Below are 25,223 nucleotides of genomic sequence, written 5' to 3' on the forward strand. Positions count from 1 at the left end.
TTCTTGAGAATACTAAAGAGTACAGCTCAATTATATTGTATTTCATTTATACCAAATCTATTTACGAGAGTTACTTGCCCAGGGAATGGAAGACCGGCAGGGTGGTTCCACTCTACAAGTCAGGTGACGCGCATAACCCCTCAAACTACCGTCCCATATCCATTACTTCCATTCCTTGTAAAATCTTCGAACACATAATATTCACTCATTTTGTTAACTTTCTTGAGTCCAATCAGTTTTTTCATAATTCCCAACATGGTTTCAGAAAAAACTTCTCTTGTGAAACTCAACTTATTACGTTTACCAACTCACTGTGTCTTTCTGGATTTTTCCAAAGCGTTTGATAAAGTTAATCATCAACCTCTCCTATTGAAATTAAGTAATTTGAAAATTGATCCCCAAGTCTTACAATGGATAGAACTATTTCTTTCTAACCGAACTTAGTTTGTGTCTGCTAATCAAACTAACTCCCCTGAGGTACCTGTGCGCTCAGGTGTACCTCAGGGCTCTGTGCTAGGACCCTTACTTTTTTATATATACATTAACGACCTGCCTAGTAATATTTCTTCTTCTATTTGCCTTTTTGCTGATGACTGTGCTTTATCGTAACATTACTAGTTCCTCTGACGTTGAATGTCTACAATCTCACCTCAATATACTTGGTGCAAACTTTGGCATATGGAGCTTAACATAACTAAATGTAAAGTGATGAGGATATCCCGTAATCAATTAACTTGTCCTGGTTATTTTCTTAACAGTACCCCATTAGAATCCGTAGTCGAATATAAATACCTTGGTGCGCACATAACTAACAACCTCTCCTGGTGTCGACATATTGATATTATAACATCTAAGGCTAACCGCATGCTTGGATACTTAAAGCGATTTTTTGCCTTACCCCCTTCTCTCAAAAAATAGTTATATGTTACTTATGTGCGCCCCATACTAGAGTATGCTTCGTCAACTTGGGATCCTGGATATACTAATCTAAGTAACTAACTTGAAGCTGTACAAAACCGTTCTGTAAGATTCATACTTTCTAACTATCATCGTGCGGCCAGTGTAACTACTATGAAATCCAGTCTCAACTTAACTCCTCTCGCTACACGTAGAAAACTGTCCCGTCTGCGCCTATTCCGGAAAGTGTATCATAATAACCATGTACAGTGCGCGTCAGGCTTGTCAAGGGCAAGCGAGCGCGCGGCTTCGGAGCATGCTGGCGACATCTGCTGATAGCTGCTGGGTTAGAGATAGCTTGCCATTGCGCGTGCGTGGATCTCGGACAGGCCCTGGCCGGTCGTCATTCAGCTTTGGCCTCTAAAATTTGGAGACACCACCACCCGCAACGGGTGCTTGTTTTCTTCGTGCCAGCCGTGAGCGGTGACGCCGGAGATCAGCGCGTAATTTGACGCGGTGCATTATCACCCCAGGGACTTACGTAATCGCACAACAGGTTCGACCGAAAGCCCTGCAGTCAATTCTTGTTGCGTGCTTTCCGTTTGGTGCGCTTGAGATGCAGAAGATTGGCGCTCGTTGCTTTATGCGATTACGTAACTGCCTGCGATAAACGCGTCAAACGGCGCGTCTATCTGGCCTGTCACCGCTCATGGCTGGCACTGGGGAAGACCAGTGCCCCTCGTGGGTGGTGGCGTCTGCAAATAACAGTGGCCCATGCGAAATGACGACCGGCCCGACCCTGTCCGAGATCCGCGCACGCGCAATGGCAAGCTATCTCTAACCCAGCAGTTATCAGCAGATGTCGCCAGCACGCTCCGGAGCCGTGCGCTCGCTTGCCCTAGACAAGCCTGACGCGCACTGTACTCAAATCACGCTGGATACAACCCGCACGTTTCATATCTGAACGTCTTGACCATCGTCACATAGTTCATATCCCGCACCAAAACACTGCCGAAAACGTGCCATGAGTGGGACCACCTGCCTGCTTCATTAGCTTGCATTACTAACCCTAACCATTTCCGGGAAGCATTGTCAAGTTCAAATTTGCTTTGAATTTTTTTTCCCCAATACTTTCTAGTAAGGAGTGCTTTTTTGTTTTTCTTTGTTTATTGTTTCTTTTTTATTTTTCTTCTTAGTGTATTGTGTGCTTGTGTCGATCCGCCGTTACTGTGTTCTTTTACGACGAATGATGTGCGCTTACCATTTGCTTTTATTTTTGCTCCGAGTGTGATTTCGTTTATGGCTGCGGTTATTGCATTTGGTTTACCAGTTTCTTAAACATTTTTTATATTTTTTGTGTGTACAATCCTTAAACTTTTGTCGCGTGCTTTTGACGTCTTTTTTATGCTTCTATGTAAGCGCCTTCCCTATACAATGCTTGTATGCCCTGAGGGTAAAATAAATAAATAATAAAAAAAACCATGAAGCCTTATGAACAAAAGATATGAATAAATCAACACAGGCACAGCACATGTCAATGCCTGTGCACCCAAATCAGTTGCAAAAGCACTGACTTTTTTTGCTCTCGTGGACAACAAACGAGCTCCTACAACGAACAATCAAACGCAGGAGACAGCTCATTGCGTCTCTATAGGTGCTACAAATGCAACGGCTCCCGCGGCAGGCGTCCAAACGAAGGCTCCTTTCGAGTGCCTTTATCATTATTTGCCTTCGGCTGACACCACATCTCTACGCCTTGTCGCTCTCTGATTCTCTGATGGTGCGTTTCCTGCAAGCTCTCAATATAAAATAGTTGAAGAATTTTCCGTAATTGGGTATTGTACGAATTTCCAATATATTGCATCAAAACAGTGAATCTGCCAAAGTCAAAAGCCAACAGAGACTTTTTATAGCAAAGTAAATCGTTGCGGACACGCTGAGCTTCTCTGGTGTGCCTGTATATACTGGTAAAACATTTGGGTGTCTGAATGCTTTGCATATGTAATATCCGGAACGAAGAGTACTGGAAACGAAGGTCCAGATGTTTTTTTTTTATGTTTATGCATGGAAACTGCAAACACTTGTGAAACAATTTAAAATGCTTACTTATACTCCATGCCTTTTCCGGCGTGTCGAAGGGAACATGTTGTCCCTGGGGCATTACATACACTGCACATAGCGGGTAGTAAACAGCCCAGGAAACGATGTTTCCATTTATTCTATATTTTCTGTCTTATCTTGTGTGTTTACGTTGTTTGGGATTTTAGAAGTATTGATTAAAATAGTGAACATTTAGGTTAAAATGTACACAAAACACGCGGAGTGACAGTGCGACGTTGGGCCTGTTGGTGTAGCATTCTTGTAGACGTAACGAAAACACATTGACAGTGCACAAGGAGAAAGGAAGACTAGCGCTTTCGTTCGTCCCTCTTGCCCTGTGTCCATTTTTTCCCGCTTGGTCTCAAAAACGCAGCTTAAGTCATGAGCCATTACTGGGACCCACTATTCAGCGCTGTTCCCCACTTTCACGTTAAAATATTCAACGCAGAAGTTTAGGCTGATTGGCGAAAGAGTCAGACATGGTCAAAAGCGTGACAGTACGGCGCTAACTCAGGACGGGCGCAATCGCCCGTTCTGAGTTAGTGTTTTTTTTTTCTTTTTATTTATTTATTTCTTTGAAATACTGCCAGTTTGACACCAAGGCAGGCGGGCATACAAGGATGCATTCATATACAAACAAAAGTACTTAGTCGGTACACCGTAAAAAAATTCCGTATTTTCACGGACAAAGGCTACGTAAAAAAACGTAAACTGCTTTCGTATTTGAGGAAACGTAGGGAGTGTCCATAGAAAAAACGTAAACAGCTTCCGTATTTTAGAAAACGAAGGAAATTTCCGTAATTCGACAAAAATAGTGAGGAAAACAAAATTAAATCTGGCTTAACTGAGATGAGATGAAAGCAGAACGCCATTGCGTCACCTGCAGTCGTGATGGAGACCTCCTAAATGTATTGCCACGTAGCCAAAAACGACTCAGTTTTCTTGAAGGCAAAACAGGTTTATTGGAGCGTACTTGTGCTCCCCTAACTCAATGAATAAACAGGCGGCGAAGCTGCAGTCAACAAAGTGACGTGTGCAGGAGAGTGTCCGCGAATCGAATGCCGCGGCGTCTGCTCTGCGGCATTTATCTTTTTGGTGCGGCTGTTGCTCGAACCGTCGAATTACATCGAGAACACTGTAGCTCAAAGAAGACTATTCTAGGCTAGTGACGTTAGGGCGAAACATTTTTCCTATCAATATTTATTTATTAAGCTTACTATATTCACCCAGAGAGCATTGTTGTAGGAGATACATAAAAAGTGCCCAGTCAGAAACGGAATGACGAATCTCCTAATATACAAAAATAAAAATAAACAGAGACATCTTTTAAAAGCTTTCAGCAAAGAACATTGTACAACATCAAACGACAACAGAGCCGAAGTGGCCAAGGCGTTGCGCTGCTGAGCACGAGGTCGCGGGTTCTATTCCCGGCCGCGGCGGCCGGGTATAGAACCCGCCGCGGCCGGGAATAGAATAGATGAGAGGTCTGCAATTGGTTTTGTGGAAAGTCGTGATGTCCGTATGTGGTGACTTCTTTGAAAAGGCACTTTCTGCTCTGTGTTTACAAAGCTCAGCATTTTTGGCGCTGCGATCAAAAGAAAAGAAGCAACAGGACAGAGGTCAGTGTTGGAGAAGTAATGATTTATTTCTCTGTTTTGGTAAACTACTGGCCAAACCTCTTATACCCAATATAGATCAATGTATAATAACCATACACAATTTTTTCTTGGGAAAAAGGGCTAAATGGGGTGATGGCAAAAAAAGGCACAGGCTGTGCTCTTTAGCTAGTCAGTCAACTTGTTTATTTTTTATCATGTCTAGTGTAGCATCTGCAGCAATAAACCAGCTAAATCATGAAACAGGTAAATTATCAAAACAATGTTGTGGATATGACTGAAACATTTGAGCAGTTCTACGTAATGCAGTAAATCACGAGGTTGCGGGTTCGATTCCCGGCCGCGGCCGCCGCTTTTCTGGTGGAGGCGTAAAGCAAAAACGCCCGTGTGTACGAGATTTCAGCACACGGTAAAGATACCCAGGTGGTGAAAATTAATCCGGAGCCCTTCACTACGGCACGCCTCATTGCCTGCGTTGCGTCGGCGCGTTAAACCCTACGATCAATCAAATTACATTTGGCACCCTAGAAGCCACACTCTAGTCTGCGCCAACCTGTGATGCTTAAAGCTTATGCTGTGCAACAAATTTATTTATTTATTTATTTATTATACCTCAAAGGCCCCTGTACAGGGGTTTTACATGAGGGGTGGGCATACATTAATAATACAGTGGTTGAAAGTCAGTACAAAATTTCTTCAATGGCTTGGTGAAAACGGATGGGACTGGAGTGGACCACGGCTTCGGCGGGAAGGTCATTCCAGTCTTTGGCTGATTTTATGAAAAAAGAATTCTGATGGGCAGAGGTGAGCGTCTTTCCTGGGTAAACAGCCAATGGGTGGTGGACGCGGTCAGAGTGACGATGTACTTCTTTAATGACGTTGGGAGCTGTTCGAGAATGATAAAACTTACGAAACAAGCAGAGCCGCCTAACTTTGCGCCTTGTTTCTAGTAGAGGAAGATTAGCTTGACTTTTTAGATTAGTGACGCTCGTGTGATAGGAATAGTCCGAAAAAATAAACCTTGCCGCACGGTTTTGTACAGATTCAAGTGTATTAGATAAGTTAGAAAGGTGGGGATCCCAGATTGCACATGCGTATTCGAGTTTAGGTCGTATAAGTGTTTGATAGGTTAGCAATTTGACTGATGTAGAACAAAAACGTAAATTTCGGCGCAAGTACCCAAGAACGCGATTGGAATCATTGGTCACGTTAGTAATGTGAGTTGTCCAAGTAAGATCCTGGGTTAAAGTTACGCCTAGATACTTATAGGTTTTTACAGACGAAACGTTACAATTCCCAATTACATAGCAATGCGAAATGTAGGCCGGCCTCCGATGGAATGACACTGCTGAGGTTTTAGTAACGTTTAAAGACATTAACCATGTATCGCACCAATTTTTAATAATATTAAGGTCGCGCTGGAGAATTATATTATCATTGCTATTGTAGATGGGACGATATAGGACGCAATCATCAGCGAAAAGACGTATGTTAGACTGGATATTAGTTGGCAAGTCGTTGATGTAAATTAGGAATAGCAAGGGTCCCAAAACTGTTCCTTGAGGCACTCCTGAGAGAACGGGAGATAGGCTAGAAGCGTGTGAGTTGGCGAATACAAACTGCTTACGGTTAGTTAGAAAATTTTGCAACCATGCAAATACAGCGGGGTCAAGGTTTAGACGAGATAACTTTAGAAATAATCTGTTATGTGGGACTTTATGAAATGCCTTCTCGAAATCTAGAAATAAGGAGTCTACAGGTACATGTCCAGGTTAGTACTTATGTCGTTAATAAATAAAGCTAACTGGGTGTCGCATGATAGTCCTTTAAGAAAACCATGTTGATTGTGGTGGAAAAAGTTGTTGTGTTGTGGGCAATTTTTGTTGTGGGCAAAAATGCCGTGTTGTGGGCTAACTGTATTTGTGCACAGTCCACTTTACACAGACATTGGGAACATTCAACTGCCACAGCAGCTGTACACCTTATTTGCTTATTTTGATGCACTTTATTCCCTTCGCATTCAGCTGTCTAGCCTTAATAATGTAGCCATATTAGGATTACATGCTTTGCGAGCATGATAGGCATCAAAAACAAGCATAACAGAACTTTGTGGCCCTTGCTAGTGTTACACATTTAAGGACCCTTTAATTTTGCAATCCTGTGTAAGCAACACACAGTTCCCAGAACATGAAAGCAAAATGTGAACAGAGAGGAGTTCAGGCTGCACCATTGTGGGCACAAAATGCTTACAAGACAAGATCACTCAATTCGTTGGAAAATACCTTATAGGGACACTGGAGTAATTTGAAAAGATTGCGGGAAGAAAGCGCAAATTGTAGTCTGGAGTCTGTAGGCCATGTTTTGACCACTCTCGCTGCCCTTACATGACTTTATTGACTTGAAAAAGCAATTTAAGAATGATGTCCTCCTCTCTGCATCCTCACCCTTTTTGTGTGGCATTTCGCATGACGTCACAAAAAGGTGGCTTGGTTTGACTGCGCTACTGCATGGCTCGCCAACCCTCCGACAGAGTCAGTCGACCCAGCGTTTAGTCCGCTGGCTGCCGACGGGTCATCACAATTCCTTCGCTCACTTGAAACTAAGCCACGACATATTTGTGAATGAAAGAATGTGCCTTTAGTTTGGTAGTTTGTATACTGTATCAAGCTCTAAATCCAAGTCGCTCCACGCAAGTACTGGTCAAGCGCACATGCGACATTTAGCTTACTGACATGCTAGTAGGAATATCTAAGGCCAGTTAAAGGTGAGAGAAGAGTCAGCGAAGTAAATAAAATCAACAGAAACTTTTACAGTACATTATACAACTAGGGTGCAGGAAGCACTGTTTTGCGCTGGGTGAGTTTTGCACAGCGGTCAGCAGCGTGATTATACATCTGTGAATGCTTTTTCGGCTAAGAAATGCAATCACTATACATGAGACATTGTGAGAAATTGGGGGACGCAAAACAAGAAATAGTCATCTAGGCTCCTTGAAATGCGAAAACTAAATAAAAATGTAATCTGGCCATACATTACATACGTCATATTTGCAACTTCGTCAGCGTTGTCTCGTTGCCAAGTGGTTTGGAGCTCAAGGTGTGATTTTTACCAAGTCGCAAGTTCGAATCCCCAAGAGTGCGGGCTTTTCTTTTTCTTTTCTTTTTTTTAAGTTGATTTCTTCGTTTTTTTCGATGTTTTCTATGTTGAATTCACTGAATTCAGGCACTGCTGAATTTGTGCTGTAACGTTCATTGCTCCAAGAGAGAGTTCGGAGAATGCGCGCAGACTGACACTGACGCGCTAGCGAGCTCTCGTTGGCATGCTGTTGCCATAAGCACCGACTACGTGCGGGCAGTGCGCACAGTCTGGCATCAGCAGACGCTTGGCGTGGTGCTAACACGCTTTTTACTATACAGGCCGGGCAAGCTCCAAGCTATAGGCCCCATCCAAAGGGGTGACGCGGAGGGCATTCATCCACTGCGTACGCATCGGGTAGTGATTGCTACGATTTCAAGCCGTACAGGCAGGCTTATCTGACGCATTTCACATGGCAGAAGCACGGTATGAGGTATTTAGAATGCCCATTCAACGATAATGTCGGATTCCAAGCATATTGTTTCACAGAACTGAAACTTGTTTGAATTCTAATCTTGGACATTGTCCAATCATGTAGCACGTTTTACTGATGTGACTGCTGTTAGTTGGTGCGGCCGTCGCAAACCACGCGTGGAAGTTTTTCCTTTTCAGGCTTTATAAAATAAATACCGCCTTATCGCCGGGATAAATTATGAAAAGTATGTTCATTTGAGCCAGTCTACCCAGTGCAAGCAAAAACAGGAGCTTTAAAAATTCACTTTCCTTCAAATGCATATTTTAAGATAGTATTCATTTCTGGATCTTAAAGAAGGTTGCCTGGAAAACGGTTTTGATTTAACACAAATAACTGATTTTAAATTAGCTATTAACTGAGCAGCAGTTGATTATGCAACTTCCGGCTGTAATATTTTTCCAGTGTTTGCCTGGCCAAGTGAATAAAATGTAAACCAACCCAGGGCCTGCACCCTTTTTAAAATTCCAGTGCAGAGAGAGAAAGTGCTTTTTTGGTATTTGTTAGAATTGCTTAAACATTTTAACACGAAAGTGTTGTATGCCGGGATGCACAACAATCTGACTGACTTCATATCCGTCACGGAAATGACATCGCCAGAAAAACGTGGCTGCGCAAGGATTCGATCCGGGTGCTCTTTGGCCGCAACGGGAAGTGGCAGGCGTTTTATCAACTCCGCTACGAGCTAAAGCGCACACAGCCGCATAAACGTGACATATATCTTTTGTATAACCTCTTCTATTTCGATGGGGCTGCTGTCTAAAAGAGGTGGAGCAAAGTCGTGCATCACGATGCTAATAAGCGGCGACAGCTGAGCTCTTAGCAATGCAACCGTCTGCCGTACAGTCCACAGAGCAGGGACGCAGTGGTCGCACATTTGCGAAAGAGACGCGCCAGCAGGTTGTCGCTCGCCAAGCGCACCCACAGACAGCCCCGCAAATCATGCTCGTTCACCAGACGATTCGCTGCAACCCATTCGGTTTCGTTCGCATGGTTTGGAGCCCGTCTGTTTTCATTTGGGTGCAATCCAGTGTCCAAATCTGTGTGCAATCCAGGTTGATAAGTCTGACGGTGCCATACCGAGGAAATATCAATAACGATGTGCAAGTTCATATCGATGCAGACATTCAACTGATCGTGTCGATCACTTTCGTGTTTTACCGATTACGATTTACCGATTCCTATGAGAGAGAGAGAGAATAGTCTTTAATGATACTGGTGAGGTTAGCCTGGCCAAGGCGCCTAGCTTGCTACACCAGATGTGTGAAAAAATGAAATCAATGAACAGATGATGATAATGACTGCGATGAAGATGACGCGCTGATTAAGAGAGTCCTGTTTAAAGAGTCTGATCAAGTCCTGTGCTTCGCAGGAAAGACAATAGAGCTTTCGTCGCCCGTGATGCTCGTTTAGCGTTCGACCAAGGGCCTAGCACGTCACTTATAATTAGTCCTCTAGAAAGCGGACGACCCAAGGACACTACAAGGGACGTTCTAGCTGCTGTATACCTCGTACACTCACACAATACGTGGTTCAAGCCCTCGCGCACGTCACAAAGATTGCAGAAGGGGGAAGCGGCCTTTTCAGTAACTCACGATGTCACCCGCGTTGTCCCGTCGTAGTCCGCACCGTCGTTGTCCGCACCCCTCCCCCTACACTATATAAAAGAAAATACTATCCGGCGCCAGGTTTCGATCCTTCGACCCTGCGGGCGGAACGCAATGTACATGGTGCTCTACCCACTGCGCCACAAAGCCGACACAGAATGGGACGCTACGAACGCGCCTTATATCGTTGACTCATTCAAATTACTGCTGGCGAGCGCTCTCTCGTCAGCAGTTGCCACAAGTGCAACAACATTAACGTAACGCAAACTACTTAACGTCGTGCGCCCCCGGAAATTCTCTGCATTTGATCGTGCCCCTCGCGAGGGGTATGTTCAAGGGAGTCCGCTCTTCCGGAAAGGTGAGGGCCGCTCGCCATTCGTTTGCTTCTCAAGTTCGCAGCCCTCCGCGACACCTGGCGCGAATTTTTCGAACATCGCAGTGGCGCTCAAATGAGGTAGTTTTAGTTGATTATAGATGGCGCCGTAGGCACGGTCAACGGGCATCATTATGGAGCGCGGGAAGTTTGAAGACGAGACGAGGCAAAGTGTGGTTTTTAAAAGATGACGGGAGTGGATGAGCGGTGAATTTTTCTATCTCTGCATCCAACCTCTCGTGCACTTTGCGGTTCTCTTCATCGTACAATGCAAAAAACTGCTCTTTATTCAAACCTCGCGTCCGAACCAACATCAACAACTTTCCAAAATCTATTCTCCCAGCTGGTAAGACACGTGACTGGGCCCGATAGAAATATTCTTGGTGAGGATAAATCAATCCTGGCCGTCTCGCGATTGTTTTTATTGTCACGTGAACCGATGGTCAGGTTGTCTTTACCAGCTCAGAGAAAGGGACGCAGGAAAGCCGTTGATGAATTTGACATAACACATATTTAATGTACACTTGAAAAACCCTAACGCACAGCACTCAATAATTAAACTACACACAAACGATCAACACACATCTCTAACTAACAATCCCAACATACAATGGCAACTGAAAGCGCAAATTATACACGGACAAAGAAAGGGGTCTAATTTGTCTAATTTGCGCTTTCAGTTCCCACTATGCATCACCAACAGGCCCAAACCATGACCCTTTTTTCGCCATCGCCGAGTGCCACAGGTGACCGTGATAGTGTGCCGGCTGTGATAAGCGATTTACCCGGCACGTACTGGACACTGAACAGATATCGCATAAGGCGCCGCCGGAATCGTTGAATTCGCGGCGGCATGTCGTCAATGGCCATCTGGCCCAATAGAGACACCAAAGGCTTGTGATCCGTTTCAAAGACGACATTGAGGCCACGTATGTACTCGTCAAATCTTTCGGCAGCCCATGTCAGTGCCAGCGCTTCTTTTTCTTTCGGATTTTCGGAATTTCGGACATTCTTTTCTGAAAATATTCAGGAGCGGACGTTATTCCGAATGGAAGTCTGGTAAAACAGTACCTCCCGAAAGGAGTCAAGAACGTAGTTAGCTCTTCGGAGTCCTCACTTAGACGTACTTGGTGAATCCCCGAGAAGGCATCAAGCTTGGAGAACCACTTAGCACCTGCCAGAGATCCTAGAGCTTGGTCTACCGTAGGCAACGTAAAGCGCTCACGAACAACGCACTTATTTAGCTTGGTGAGGTCTACGCACACTCAGCTCTCCCGACTGCTTCGTGACTAGCGCGATTCCGGCGCACCACTCAGTGGGGCCGTCTACTTTTCCAATTATCCCCATGCGCACTAGTCTCTCGATCTCTTGCTTTAGCTTGCCCATGAGGGGAATCGGCACTCTCCGCGGGACTGTTATGGCATGGGGGATAGCCCCAGGTTGTAGCCGGATAGTGTACACTCCTGGAATTGTCCCTAGGCTACAATCGGCATGCGGAAAAAGTACCTCGTATCGCTCCTGGTCTGCTGTCAGTGAGTCGGCAAATAATCACAACGCCTAAGGCCTCCAAGGCTGGCAGCCCCAAAAGAACGTCACGTAGTGGGCTTACAACATAGCAAGTTTGACGGACAGTTTCCGCTTTCCATGAAATTTCAGCCACAAACTTGCTTAGTACATCCAGCTTATGGCCGCCCGCACCCAGCAACACTTTATCCGCCTTATCAAGGTGTGTGGGCAACCCTGGAAAAGTAGACGGTAAAACAGACACTTCTGCACCTGAATCCACCTTAGCAACAATTGGCACTGCATTTATCGTAACTTGCACATAGCGCGCTTTCCCGTCCGCGTCAATTGCCCCAACAAAAGTTTTCCCGGTGCCGGGTTGGAACGCGCAGACGCGTACCTTACTTTGCGAGGACACCCTTTTCTCGAGGCAGGCCTTGGCAAAATGTCCTTTGTTGCCACAGTTGTGGCACTTGGAAGACTTTGCCGGGCACGCAGATCTCGGGTGGGCGTTGCCGTCGCAGTAGAGGCACCGTCCCTGGTTTTGTTGCGGTCGTTTCTGGTGCATCACGGCGTCCACACTGGTGCCCTGTTCCGGAAGTTCCGGTGGGCTACCGGAGTGAACACGGTCCGGCCGGAGACACTGCTGCTGCTGTCGCACGGTTTCCATGAGACGAACCTTGGCCAGCGCCGATGCCAATGTCAGCTGCGGGTCCATCTGTAGGGCCTAGGACAGTTGCGCGTCATGAACACCGACGACGAACTTGTCCCAGATGAGCCTTTTCTTCATATCTCCGAAATCGCAACGGTCCGCAAGAACGTGAAGTGCCGTCGCGAACTGGTCCACCGATTCTTCAGGCTGTTGCTGACGTCTGTGAAAACTGGCGCTTTCGTAAACAATGTTGCGCTCTTTGATGAAGTGACTGCTGCTGCTGTCTGCTTGACTACGTCGTAATTTCTTGCTCCTTCTTCAGTCAGCCCAAACGTAGAGAAGACTTCGCATGCTTGGCGCCCCATTGTATAAAGTAGGGTGCGCACCTGGGCTTCTCCGGAGCGTTCGTTGAGGGCTGTGGCGAAGCAGTAGTCATCGAAGTGGTCGATCCACGCCGGCCACTCCGACGTTTTGTCAAAGTCCAGCGGTGGCGGCTGCTGAAGGGCCGGGATCACCGTCGCAGGCTTGTTTTCCATTTCTTGGGAACGCTGCTATACCCGGCCTCAGAGAGATAGTTGACTACCGCCCACTTCTGACACCATGTCGAGACACAGCCCGCTTGCGCGAAGCGTCGGCGCAAGCCAGAAGGGAATCGTACAGCCGCGCTGAAGGTTACGAACGAAAGCTCCCCCCCCCCCCCCCCGTTTATTCTGATGGCTAATAATATACACTCTCAAACATCACGTGACATACAGCTTGGCGGACGAAGCTTGCGCCCGCTATCTGTTGTGGCGGAACACTTCGAACACCGGCGGGTGATAACAGCACAGAGCCGTCGAGCGCCAGCTCCCGCTCGCCAGTGCCCGCTGGTCTGTTCGGGCTTTCACCGAGCAAGCTCTCCAGACTTCGGACCAGCGTGGACAGCTCTTCACGGCACAGCCTCGCCTCTACTCTCCACCGTTCCCGTCGAGATCCCTCTCCCGGACGCATCATGACGCTGCAGGATACTATGTTGGTGTTGTGGCTCGTGCGCGGTGGTCCCAGTCAAAGTGGCAACACTTCTTCTTCTTCTTCCGCGGCGGCGGAACTTCTTCTCCATACTCTCTTTTCACCACTGTACTTTTCCCTACTCTATTCTTCCCTCCTACGTTCCTATCCCTTCCCCTCAGGGGGCCTGGTAAGGTGTCGGCACTCCACGTCAGTTTCGGGCCCCTGTCATCCAACTATCCCGTCCCAAGAACCTCCTAGCATAGCATAGCGGGCGCCTTGCTGCAAAAGGGCGTCCGTGCAGAGGCATAGCAGTAGCTTTGCTACGTCGTTACATGGGCCCGGAAAGAGCTTTTGTCGATACATGGACGTTCGCATTTTCAGGTACACCAATTTCATAGTAATCACCTCCTTCAAGAATTTCGTTAAAGCGGTGAGTGTTAGTGGAGCTATCGCAAATCAAAACGTCACATTTACGCCCGCGCCGTGATTCGCCCTCGTTTCGCCCACCTCCTCGCACTGCACGAGCGTGACTGCCCATGATGCCTCGCTTCTCGGTGGCGGCTGCGACAACACACCGTTGCAGCGTTGTCTGCTACTGCGATACTGTGCGCCGCATCCTCGCTCTGGGACGGGGCCGTGTGACGGCTCTGCGTTCCGTTTGGGCCATTTTTTATCATTTTGTTAATGAATCCTGCACTCTTCTCACGGCTGGAGAAGCTGTCGAAGGCACGAGGCGGGGCCTACAGCATTCTAAAATATCTAAGCGAATGACTAAAGAATCGCCTCAAAATCTGTTACAGGGAACACGTACATGCTTTGCGAACCGACGTCGGTTTATATATTGCTTTATTGGCCGTTCGTTCAAGCCAATTTAAAGCTTGGTTGTGGTGTGGGGACGCCATGCACGCACGTACGCAGGCGGTTGAAGTATTTCATTCCGTTATTCCGATCTGTTCAAAACATTTACAACCGTAACAAAAAGCAGCGGTTGCGTTGAGTGTCCAGGCTCGTCGCGGAGGCGGCAGCGGCCGGGTCATAAATCACTGTGTGGACTCGTCACGTTGACGCGAAATGTCAAAGCGGCGGCTACGGCGGTGACGGCTTTCTTTGAAACTGTATCATGCTTTGGTTTGTTTTGAAATGGGTAATTCGGGGATGACCTGAAACGGACCAACTGGACATAAATTCTCAGAGCCGTTGGCCGCGGAAACAGGCATGGTGCGGCGGCGGCGACCTGTGGTAAACAAGCGGCAACACGATGCAGGCGTTTATTGGCATGTGGGATTCAGGAAGTGTAGGCCTTGTCAGGCCCTTTGAGGCCACTCCCGAATCGGTGTAACAATGCCTCAAGACTTGGTTAGTTTGTTTTAAACGCAGAGCATTTCAGTAACTCACGATGTCACCCGCGTTGACGTCCGTCGTCCGCACCGTCGTTGTCCCTACTATATAAAAAGAAAATACTATCCGGCGCCAGGTTTCGATCCCTCGACCCTGCGGGCGGAACGCTATGTACATGGTGCTCTAACCACTGCGCCACAAAGCCTTTTTTTTTTATTTATTGCAACATTTCAGTACAAAACAAGCACCATCAAACAAAAAACTGCAACGATAAAACTGCTAGTCATCACCTTGACAGCAGAAAAACGATTAAAATTGTTTGAGGTTGGTCAGTGTTTCCATCACAGGCAACCACTCTGGAGGCTCAGGCTGAGCCCTCCACACTTCAATAATCATACGCATTGAATCAGCGAAATATTCTCTTGACCATTTAGCGTCAACGTCCCTATGGCGTATGGCCATGCGGGATTTCCAAATTGCATGTAGGGCCAGGACCATCACGAGGTCGTAAGGTACTTCGTCACTCTCAATAGGTAAAAACCTAATGCCGTGAGCGTCCAGGGGAAAATCTTTTTTGAGGGTTCGCTGAAGCACGTCCCAAAAGAAGACCCCGTCCCAGCAGTCCAAAAACACGTGTTCTACAGTCTCGGGTTTTCTGCACGGGTAGCAGTCCACCCCACCCGGCAAAAACATTCCCTTTTCCTTCTGCCACGTTTTCACATCAAGGACGCCCGAGTGAAGTTTAAAGAAAAACGTCTTAACCCATGGGCCAATCGCCATACGTTTCACACGCTTGAGCACATCCTGTCCTGGCCCTACACGGTACAGCGATCTATACAATGGAACGGGAAGTACGGAATCAACGAGGTCATTATACAATCTTTTACGCGTCACACTAGATAAGTACTCTAGCGTGAAGCGTGCACGCAAAAACATGGTGGCTTGTACCACCTCACGGAAGTAGCCTTTCGTTGCGCCAAAAGATAAAGAAGCTGACGTTACAACAAAATCAGGAAGCGCTCTGGCCAACTTCACCTGACACACAGTGCGCAAAAAGGAGTCCTTCACATCCCGAAGAAACAAAAAACGATTTACCACTTGACGCAAAAATAGATGCGATAATGACAGGCCACCAAGACGCACGCGCCGAAACAGGTTCGTACGGCTTGTTCTCTCCCATGACGACTCCCAAATCAACATAGCAAAAACTCGGTGCAAGGCCTGTACACGTGCCCGCGAACAATGCAACACCTGTAGAACGTACCACAGTTTGCTAATTAAAAACACATTACACACTGATGCCCTAGCAAATATTGAAAGTCCGCTTCCCTTCCATTTCTCGGCCTTTTCACGCAATTCGACTGTTTGACTGCGCCAATAAGGGTCGCTGTCTACATAGTTCTCGAGGGGCACTCCCAAGTACTTCACCGGCGTCGTCTGCCAGCTGATACACTCGAAAACACTAGGCATACTGTCCCACTGGCCATGCCAGAAACCAACACATTTCTGCCAATTAACACCACTGGCACTGTACTTACAAAAACATTTCAAGGTGTTTACAGCAATGCTTATGCTTCTCCTATCAACAAAAAAAAGAGCAATGTCGTCAGCGTAAGCTAACACCCGCACTTCACACGACTGAAGTTTAAACCCTTTGACGTCTTTGCTCCGGATTACACTTAAACAGAACGCTTCAATGTAGAAACAAAAAAGCAACGGAGACAATGGGCAACCCTGACGAACGGCACGTTGAACAGGAACGGGTGCGCCGATCGTTTTGTTAATAACAAGCCTAGTAGAACACCCAGTGTACGCCATGCGCACACCATTGAGAATAACAGAACCAACATTCACGTGTTCCAACATATTTAACAAAAGTTCGTGCGACACCTGATCGAAGGCTTTAGCCACGTCTACCTGGAGCATTGCCAAAGTCCCTTGCATGGCGTCACAACACTCCAGAACACTTCGGGCAGTATGAATATTTGTAACTATCGACCGCCTGTAACTATCGACCGCCCTTTGATCCCGCACGTTTGATGCGGCCCTACCAGGTCCTTTATGACAGTCTGTAAGCGGCCTGCCAATATTTTCATTAAAACCTTATAATCGGCATTTGTCAGACTAATAGGACGATACCCAGGGATCTGCCTGAGTTTCGCAACCTCCTCCGATTTCGGTATAAACACAGTGTGCGACACGAGAAAAGAAGGTGGCAGCACACCTTTGTGGTACGCCTCAGAGTAAACTCTACATAGGACCGGGCTAATGTCACCCTCAAACGCCTTGTAGAAAGCAGCGCTCAGGCCATCAGGGCCCGGCGTCTTCCCTGGGCTTAACTCGTCGATAGCGCCGCGTATCTCTTCTACTGTAATATCTCTTTCGAGATGCGCCATAACTTCCTCGTCTAAGCACGGTAACAAAGACGTAAACTCTTCTCTAAACTTGACGGCATCGACAGGATGACAAGAAAACAAATTTTTATAAAAGTCACAAAAACAGCGCTCTATATTAGCCTGGTCACTATAAACCACACCTTCGGCTTCAATTTCCACTATCGCATTTCTGCGCGCATACTTCTTTTCCGCGCTGAACGCTCTTTTAGTCGGCGCTTTTTATTGATCAGCAACCACTACAAGAAGTTTTAAGTCTACGGGTGCTTGGCCTCGACGTTGCCTCGTCAGGATCTGCGGCTCCATGGGTGAAGGGGGCAAAGGAGAGTGCTGCACGCACAATCCACCTGATACGCAGAATAGCAACGAAGGCTGGCGGGTCGCGAACTAGAATTGCTCGCCTCCTTGTGCAGTCTATTTTACAACCCCGACTCGTGTATCAGGCCCAGTTCCACCATCTCACGATGAGGGACTGGGATCGCCTCGAAGCAATTAACCGAGATGCCATGCGGGCTGTTACTGGTCTGCCCCGAATGACCCCGGTTCCAACTCTACAGGCCGAGGCCCAGCTCAACACTATCGATGAGCTGGTACATCAACGCCGTTCTGCCCGCACCTGTAAGCTCTCGAACATCGGTGCAGCTGCTGCACTAGCCCATTACATGGGCTTTGTTGTAGCAGATACAACTGTGACAGGGTCGGAACTCCCTCCATGGCAGCGAGTACAGCTGACAGAAAACAAACCCATCGGTCGTCTCCGTCGCCCAGTCCCTCGCAAGGCCACGGCACAGGTCTCTGGTCTTCATTGTACAGACACCGACGCAATCATTGCGTATGTAGATGCCAGCGCTAAAAATGGCATGGTGCACACCGCACTGGTGTGTCCCCAGCTACCGGAGGTTGACCAAACCTGTTCATATGCCGCCAATCCACTGCCACCCGTGTATCTTACTGAATTAGCTGCAATACATGATGGACTGGTCTCATTACTACCTTTTGTCAGGGCGGGGCCGTACTCACGACTAATCATACGGACTGACTCTACGCAAGCCATACATGACATTCGTCGCGTGGCACAATCGACATCCTTTTCCGATGCCATTCATCGCTTGGCAAGAAGCACGGCGCTGCAGATACGCATCGAATGGGTGCCCCGCTCATCTGTGCCTGGCAATACGGAGGCAGACTCAGCTAGCCACCCGAGCACAGTCATGCGGCCACTACTACCTTTCCCCGAAGACGCTCGCAGGCACCTGGAACGACAAAAGGAAAATCTTCGGCGCACCACACGAGCACTCATACCACCGTGTGGTTCAAACCTCCCTGGCGACTTAACTCGCCGAGAGGAGGTTGCGCTGCGGAGATTACGCGTTGGGGTGGCCCTTACGCCGTCCGTGACTGCCTCCTGGCCATCGGAATACCGCGGCCCATACGGATCCACCTGTCCATTCTGCACCGCTGCCATTGGGGACGTGAATGTGCAGCACCTGCTCTGGGCCTGCCCGGGATTGCATCAAGTTCGCCTGCGGCACCTTCGTGCAACCGGTCTCCACCCTGGCCGCCCTCCTGACCTGCAACGCTGGGTGCATGGACCGTGTCACCGACAACTCCTGAACTTTATACACGAAACTAACTTGTTCGTGTTTCTGTAAGCGCCTACATATATTATGCCGCAGGGCAAACTTTCGAATTAAAAAAAAAAAAAAAAAGTCGGCGCTTCCCCGTGCAAAAATCTCTCAGCTCGTGCGCGCACAAGCGCACCCTCATACTTCTCTTTATCTATTACTTCGAGCTGCGCTTTTAATCCTCTAATGTCATCCTTCAACGTCCCGGGCGATTCACATTCTTCCTTAACGTAAACGTCCAGGGTACTTCGTAACCAGGCTTCTCTTTGCTTCTCGTCGTATTTGATTGCGGATGATCTTTCAAGGGCCTTTAACTTAACTTCTTGTTTGAAGAGCTCCCAATTGAGAGTAAAGTTAACGTTCTCTTCTCCACCGAAAAACGTCCGTGCGCATGCATTAACGGCCTCAGTGAAATGTTCATCCTGCAGCAGCTTGTTATTAAGCTTCCAAAGCCCCCAACAGAACGCGTTGCCTGGTTTTACCATTCTACCAACGGTTACGGTCACAAGACAGTGATCGCTGAAGGAAACGGGGGAAACTCGGTAGCTATCACACTCCGGCAGAATCTCTGACGAAACATACACTCTGTCGAGACGCGCATGACTGTTGCCCTGGAAGTGTGTATAGCGAACGGTACCGCTACTGCCAAGGCTATCGCCCACATCTTCCAGCGCGAAGTCAGCGACGATATCAGTTAAAACTATCGTACTCGCATCGCGGAACCTTGTCGAGCTACTTTTGTCTTGCGCAGAACATACGCAATGAAAGTCGCCAAGTAAAATAACGAGCCTCTCCGTATCGCAAAACCCGCGAACATCCTCAAAAAAACCCTTCCTTTCCGCTGCCTTTGTGGGCGCGTACACACAAATCAAGCGCCATTCGCTTGACGATAAAACAAAATCGCACACAACAAAACGCCCACACTCGGACGCGGTGACGGTCTCTAGGGTTGCCCCCAAACTCCTTCGAACCAACAGGGCAACGCCCGCAGACATCCCGACCGCGTGAGCAACGCACACGTCGTACCTCGACGCAAACGGGCGCACCATACGATCTGTCTGCTCCTCTCTCTCAACCTTCGTTTCTTGTACCGCCACTATATCCAGGTCCTGTTCGGTCACTAAACGATACAACTGATTCTGCCGTCTCCTGTCAGCAAGCCCCCGGACGTTAAGCGTGGCAATACGGATTGGCGTGTTTAAATACACCAGGTTAAGAGAGAAAACAAACAGACCCGAAAGCATTTATGCTGGTACATTTGACAAATGAAAAAAACAACACAACACCGTAAAACGACGAAAACAGCCCCCCCCCCTCCCCCCATGGAAAAAAACAAACGGATCCAACTTGAGCCCGTTGAGAGAGCTTCACTTGACGCTCGTACATACAAAACACCCCAAACCCCCACCCTGAAACGAAGGAAGAACTCTTCGACGCCCAACACACCCCCCCAAAAAAACGCGCAATGACCGCAAGGAAAACCCTTCGACACCCGACACAGAACCAAAAACCCACGTAATACAACTAACGAGCTTAAACCCATGACTAGAACACGCCCTGCACTTTTCTTGCTTTTCAAAGACACACAAACAAAACTTAAAAAATCGCCGACGAAGGGCCGAACGACGCCCGCGGTGGCTTCCCGGACATCGGAGCAGCAAAACTGGTTGTCCCGTGAAGATCATTCTTCCTTCCGGAGAAAAACCCGCGAAGTACCGAAAGCCGCCGTCAGCGTCGGAAAAACAGCTTTCCGCCGAATATATATCCGAGCTAAATATCGAGCGGGCAGTGTTTCAGGCCACCTACCGGATGAGCTAGAGAGAATCAGCCCTGTCCGTTTTTGTGGACGTGAAGGAGAAAAAAGACATCCCCCTCGCGAGGGGCACGATCAAATGCACAACATTTCCGAGGGGGTGCGCCGGCAAGTCGTATCTCTTGATTGCGGGACCCGTGTCGCCATCTTTTGGAGGCGCGGGACAACTTGTGGCGCTTTCGAAACAAACGAGAAATGAGTGAAGGATATAAGGCGCGTTCGGTGCGTCGAAATGTGTGTCGGTTTCGTGGCTCGGTCGGTAGGGCGCCGGGCACCTTGCGTTCCGCCCGCGGCGTGATGGGTTCGAAACCGGGCGCCGGAAACTGTTATTTCTTCCTGGCTGCGGACTACGACAGGGCGCGCATGCGGACTACGACAAGGCGCGCATGCGGACTACGACAAGGCACGCCAACGCCGCGTGACATTGTGAGTTACTAAAATGCTATGCATTTAAAATACTTTTAGCAGTCCGAAAACGAAGGCAAGGATGGCGTTCTTACGAATTCTTTGTTGCCGTGGGTCCTCTGTCGTAGGGCGTGTTGAGCTTCGGCTTGAAGCTCGAGCGCCGCGACGTGGGTCCCACACTCACCGACCCCACCGCTACGGAGCCATCCCCCCCTCCGCGTTGTCCGACACTGTCTTGACGCGGCCGCTTGGCCACAGACTGGTCCTGGTCGCCAGTTTTCAAGTCGACGCCCTCTTGGGGGGCGGGAGTTTCCAACGCCGCAAACTGACCCGCCACGCTCACCGGGCTCTCACCGTCGCCGTCGTACGTCAGCTGGTCTCCTTCGTTGACACTTTGCGCAGGTAGCACTACGACGGCGGCCGACTCCTTCACCTCAGCGCTCTTTTCAGGCGGCGCGTCCTCCGTCACCGGGTCTCCTCCGCCCCCTGCTGCAGCCGCCTCCGTCTCCTCCTCGTCCATGATGTTCTCCGTTCGGTCCACATCCCCCACCGGTCCGGCCACCTTCGCGTACGTCCGCACGCACTCGTTCGCTTCGTGACCGAAGCGGCGGCAGAGAGTGCAGCGCGGCACCTTGCAGTCGCGCCTCATGTGCCCCGTGCCAGAGCAGCGAAGGCACTGCGGGGCCCTGCCGGGCACGACCACGAGCGCCTGCTCGCCTGCGACACGGAGCTGGTGGGGCAGGTCCTCAGCTCTCACGCCCGCGTTGAGCTTGAGGGTCACGGACCGCGTCGTCGAGCCCTTGTCGTGGACGCCTTGAACACGCCAGCGCTCCCGTGGAACTTCGCTGACCCTCCCGTAGGGAGCCAGCGCAACCCGTACGTCGTCCTCGGTCACGTTGTAAAGCAGCCAGTGGAGCTTCAGCCGCAGGTCCTGGTTGGCAGGGTCAATGACGAGGCAGTGTCGACCTTTGACGTGAAGCTCCTTTGCTTCCAAGATCTTCTTGACGCCTAGCTCCGACTTGAACGTCACCGCCCATACGTGACTCATTTGGAACGCCCCCAAGGCAAGTACCTCAGGGAGCAATTCCAGCCGAGCCAAAGTATCGCGGAAATCTTCAACGCGATACGGGCGCGCACGCATGTCACCGTGCAAAAAAACGGTATTAAAAACAATACGTCCTGTAGGCAATGTCGGCAACGAAACTTGATAACAATCGTCCTGAGCAAGAAACCTGTTACCGCGGCCGGGAACGGCCGCATTAACCGCTCCTGAGGAGCCCTGCATCCTGCGTCCGTTCACTGTGGTGGCCGGAAGCAGAATCCCTGCGCCACAAAGCCGACACAGAATGGGACGCTACGAACGCGCCTTATATCGTTGACTCATTCAAATTACTGCTGGCGAGCGCTCTCTCGTCAGCAGTTGCCACAAGTGCAACAACATTAACGTAACGCAAACTACTTAACGTCGTGCGCCCCCGGAAATGCTCTGCATTTGATCGTGCCCCTCGCGAGGGGGATGTTTCACTGCGTCTTCCTACTGGCCAGTACACTCGTCGCCATCTGTCGGATGTTGTGCGAACCCTTTCCGGCTGATGGCGCGCGATTTCAAACGACATTTTTCATGCAGATGCCGCACGAACTAGCACAATTTTACAGAGGAGGTGTAAGTTGCGTGCGTCTATCGGACCGCGTCCACAAAGAATCGTACGCGCTCGCTCAAGAGGTAGTGTCAAATGATCTGTAGCTCTCAATCTAGTGTAGTAGATATCTTGAGAAAAAAAAAACGAGCTGAAATTGGCTGCTAAGATGACTGTGTCATGACGGTGGGAGAGAGAGAGAGAGAGAGAGAGAGAGAGAGAGAGAGAGAGAGAGAGAGATAGAGAGAGAGAGAGAATAAACTTCTTTATTAGCAAAAAAATGTGCAGTAGTGTCTTCATTTCAGGACTCCATTCGTGGTGCCAGCTGCTACAGCCCTTTCAACCAACCGAAGCTCGTCTTCCGGACTGGTACTGAACAACACGCTCTCCCACTGCTCATAAGACGGACGAGGAATTCTGTCTAACTTGGGGTTTTTCTGACAACCCCACACCATATGGTGGAGCATGCTAGGTTCGCTACAAAACACATTTACTTGCCATAAGTACTAGTTAGTTCCCAGTGAAGATCTAAACGCTAGAGGGCGCCCGTTTGCTGTCGTTATGCAGCTATTCCCGTCAACCATATCCGTTCTACGGAGAGAGAATGGTTCCAGAAAATGGCGGTAACTTTTGGTTTATCAAAACTCTTTCGGAGCAAATTGGGTGAAAATTAGCCGCTAAGGCATATACATCATTACGCCAAGTTTTGTTTACTTCTGTTAAAGAGTTAGTTCACTTTGAAGACGTAATCGTTACAGAATTCCCACCTGCGGCCAATACATGGCCGTCTACTGGGGAAGTACGGTTCGAGAAAGCGGCGCTGACACTTGTTTAATCGAAACCAAACCGAAACAATTATATAAGAATTGCTTTAGCATTTTCCTATAGAAATCATCGGTATGTGTCCTTATTTCGTCTCGCGGCTTCCGACGCGAATGGTTTCTTTGTATCGACGCCCGGTTTTCGTGGGGGAAAAGGAGGAAGCTTGGGGAAAGGGGCAGCCCACGTGCCTAATTGTGAGCTCCCACTTTTGGGCTGTCGTGTGTCCTCTGAACCGGCAGAGATTTTCATTATGTGTCCTTCTGTCTCTCTCTCTGTGACTCCGCCTTCCTTGGAGGCATGTTTTCTTTTTTTCAAATAAAACCAAGGTGTTCGGAGTAGAGGGGGAGGAGAGACCGCCGCTTGATGCGGGCTCGCCTCGAGCTCTTCTCGAGCTCGGATCTGCGATATCTGTTGTAACTGAGCCGTAAATGTTATAATAAAGTGTAAATATCGTGGAGTATACGTCGTAAGGTATGTGCCTTCGATCAGAGAGCCATCTTCAACATTCATCATCGATCGAATTCAACTAGCCTCAATTCAGCAACTACGACGATCAATATGAGTCGAAAAGCTGCGCTGAGACACGCGAGCAAAGAAAATACGTGGGCGAGGGCGCTCTGACATTACGGTCTCATATTGAGGTGGAGGGGAACCGAAGGGGGGAGCAACCGGACAGCACAACCAAATGCCGCCGCTGCCGCCGCCGTCCGCAAGAGCCGCCGCCGGGGGCTAGGTGGCGCCATGAGCTTACTTGGAAAATGTTATCTCTACACCACTGCGTGCAGCTGGGCCTCGAAGGGCAGTATCGTGCGCGGCAATGCATAGCTTTGTGCAGATACATTTGCGACGCAATTGCAGATGCAAAGAAGAGCTTTTAATGGTCCAGGTATGTGCACTTACTGTTCAGTGCAATAACCAAAAGGTACTTCTAGTAGAAATTTTATGTTTATTTCTCTCAAGAGAAGCGCTAGAATAAATGGCATTGCTTGACAAAAAAAACCTCAACACACATTAAACCTCTGTATACCACGCCCCCGACCGTAGGGGCGGTTTTTCTGTTTTCAGGGTCGGGAGGCAACCCTAAGATGGTTTCCGCTCGACATTCCATAAAGTCCACCGGCTCTACATCGCTCGCTGTGCCTTCTGTCGAAAGAGAGCGGGGGCTACGTTCGCTGCACTCGCCGTGCGGGGTGCCCGTCGCCCAGTACTCCGACGAGCCCAACGTCGGCGTCCGCTTTTGGCGTGTTGCATTCTCCGGTTTGTCGAGGTGTTCTCCTTCGCCTTCCGGGAATTTTCAGCGAACCGTACGCAAGAGGAAACCTTGGTTTCAACTACAACTGTCTTTTTAAACTCTGAGAAATCACCGCACGGGGGCTTCACCACAACGCTCCTTTAAAACCAATCAGCGGGACAAAATATGTGAGGTTCGCGAATGACCGAGCGAAACATTAGATTAACGTTAGAATCGGCGCAGGGCCACAGCGCAAATACAAGGCTAGCTCACTGTCCAAGCGCAGATTTTGGGTGTCGCCATTCACCAATTTGGGCATTCGGTCACGCTGATTGGGCGTTCTGGAGTACTGTGGTGAAGCCCATCTGCGGCGGTTTATTATCGTGTATGGCGAGCGTACAACACCTGCCGATGTTTAAACGGATGTCTTAGATTTTAAAACCGGCAATTATTTGTGTGTTTTCATGCATTGGACGCCTATAGCTTCAAACTAGCAAAATTATGTAAATAGCGTAGATGCTAACCCCTTTGTCGCCCGTTCATTGTTTGGCCAAATACGTATCCTTTAATTGGATGCATATTTGGTTTTAATTTCACCTTAATTTCATCTGCCA

At 48.7% G+C, this 25,223-nt stretch overlaps 1 protein-coding gene across 1 annotated transcript; it reads right to left on the reverse strand.

Annotated features, from left to right (window-relative positions):
- Positions 1 to 20,984: 20,984 nt before the first annotated feature.
- Positions 20,985 to 22,237, reverse strand: LOC144152145 (uncharacterized). The gene has a single exon (XM_077683356.1). The coding sequence runs from the start codon at positions 22,202 to 22,204 to the stop codon at positions 21,011 to 21,013; it is 1,194 nt and encodes a 397-aa protein (XP_077539482.1). The 5' UTR covers positions 22,205 to 22,237; the 3' UTR covers positions 20,985 to 21,010.
- Between the last annotated feature and the right edge of the window lie 2,986 nt (positions 22,238 to 25,223).

The sequence above is a fragment of the Haemaphysalis longicornis genome, unplaced genomic scaffold (assembly GCF_048455015.1).
Source record: "Haemaphysalis longicornis isolate Haplotype H1 unplaced genomic scaffold, Haemaphysalis longicornis Haplotype H1 scaffold_9, whole genome shotgun sequence".
Lineage (NCBI taxonomy): Eukaryota > Metazoa > Arthropoda > Arachnida > Ixodida > Ixodidae > Haemaphysalis > Haemaphysalis longicornis.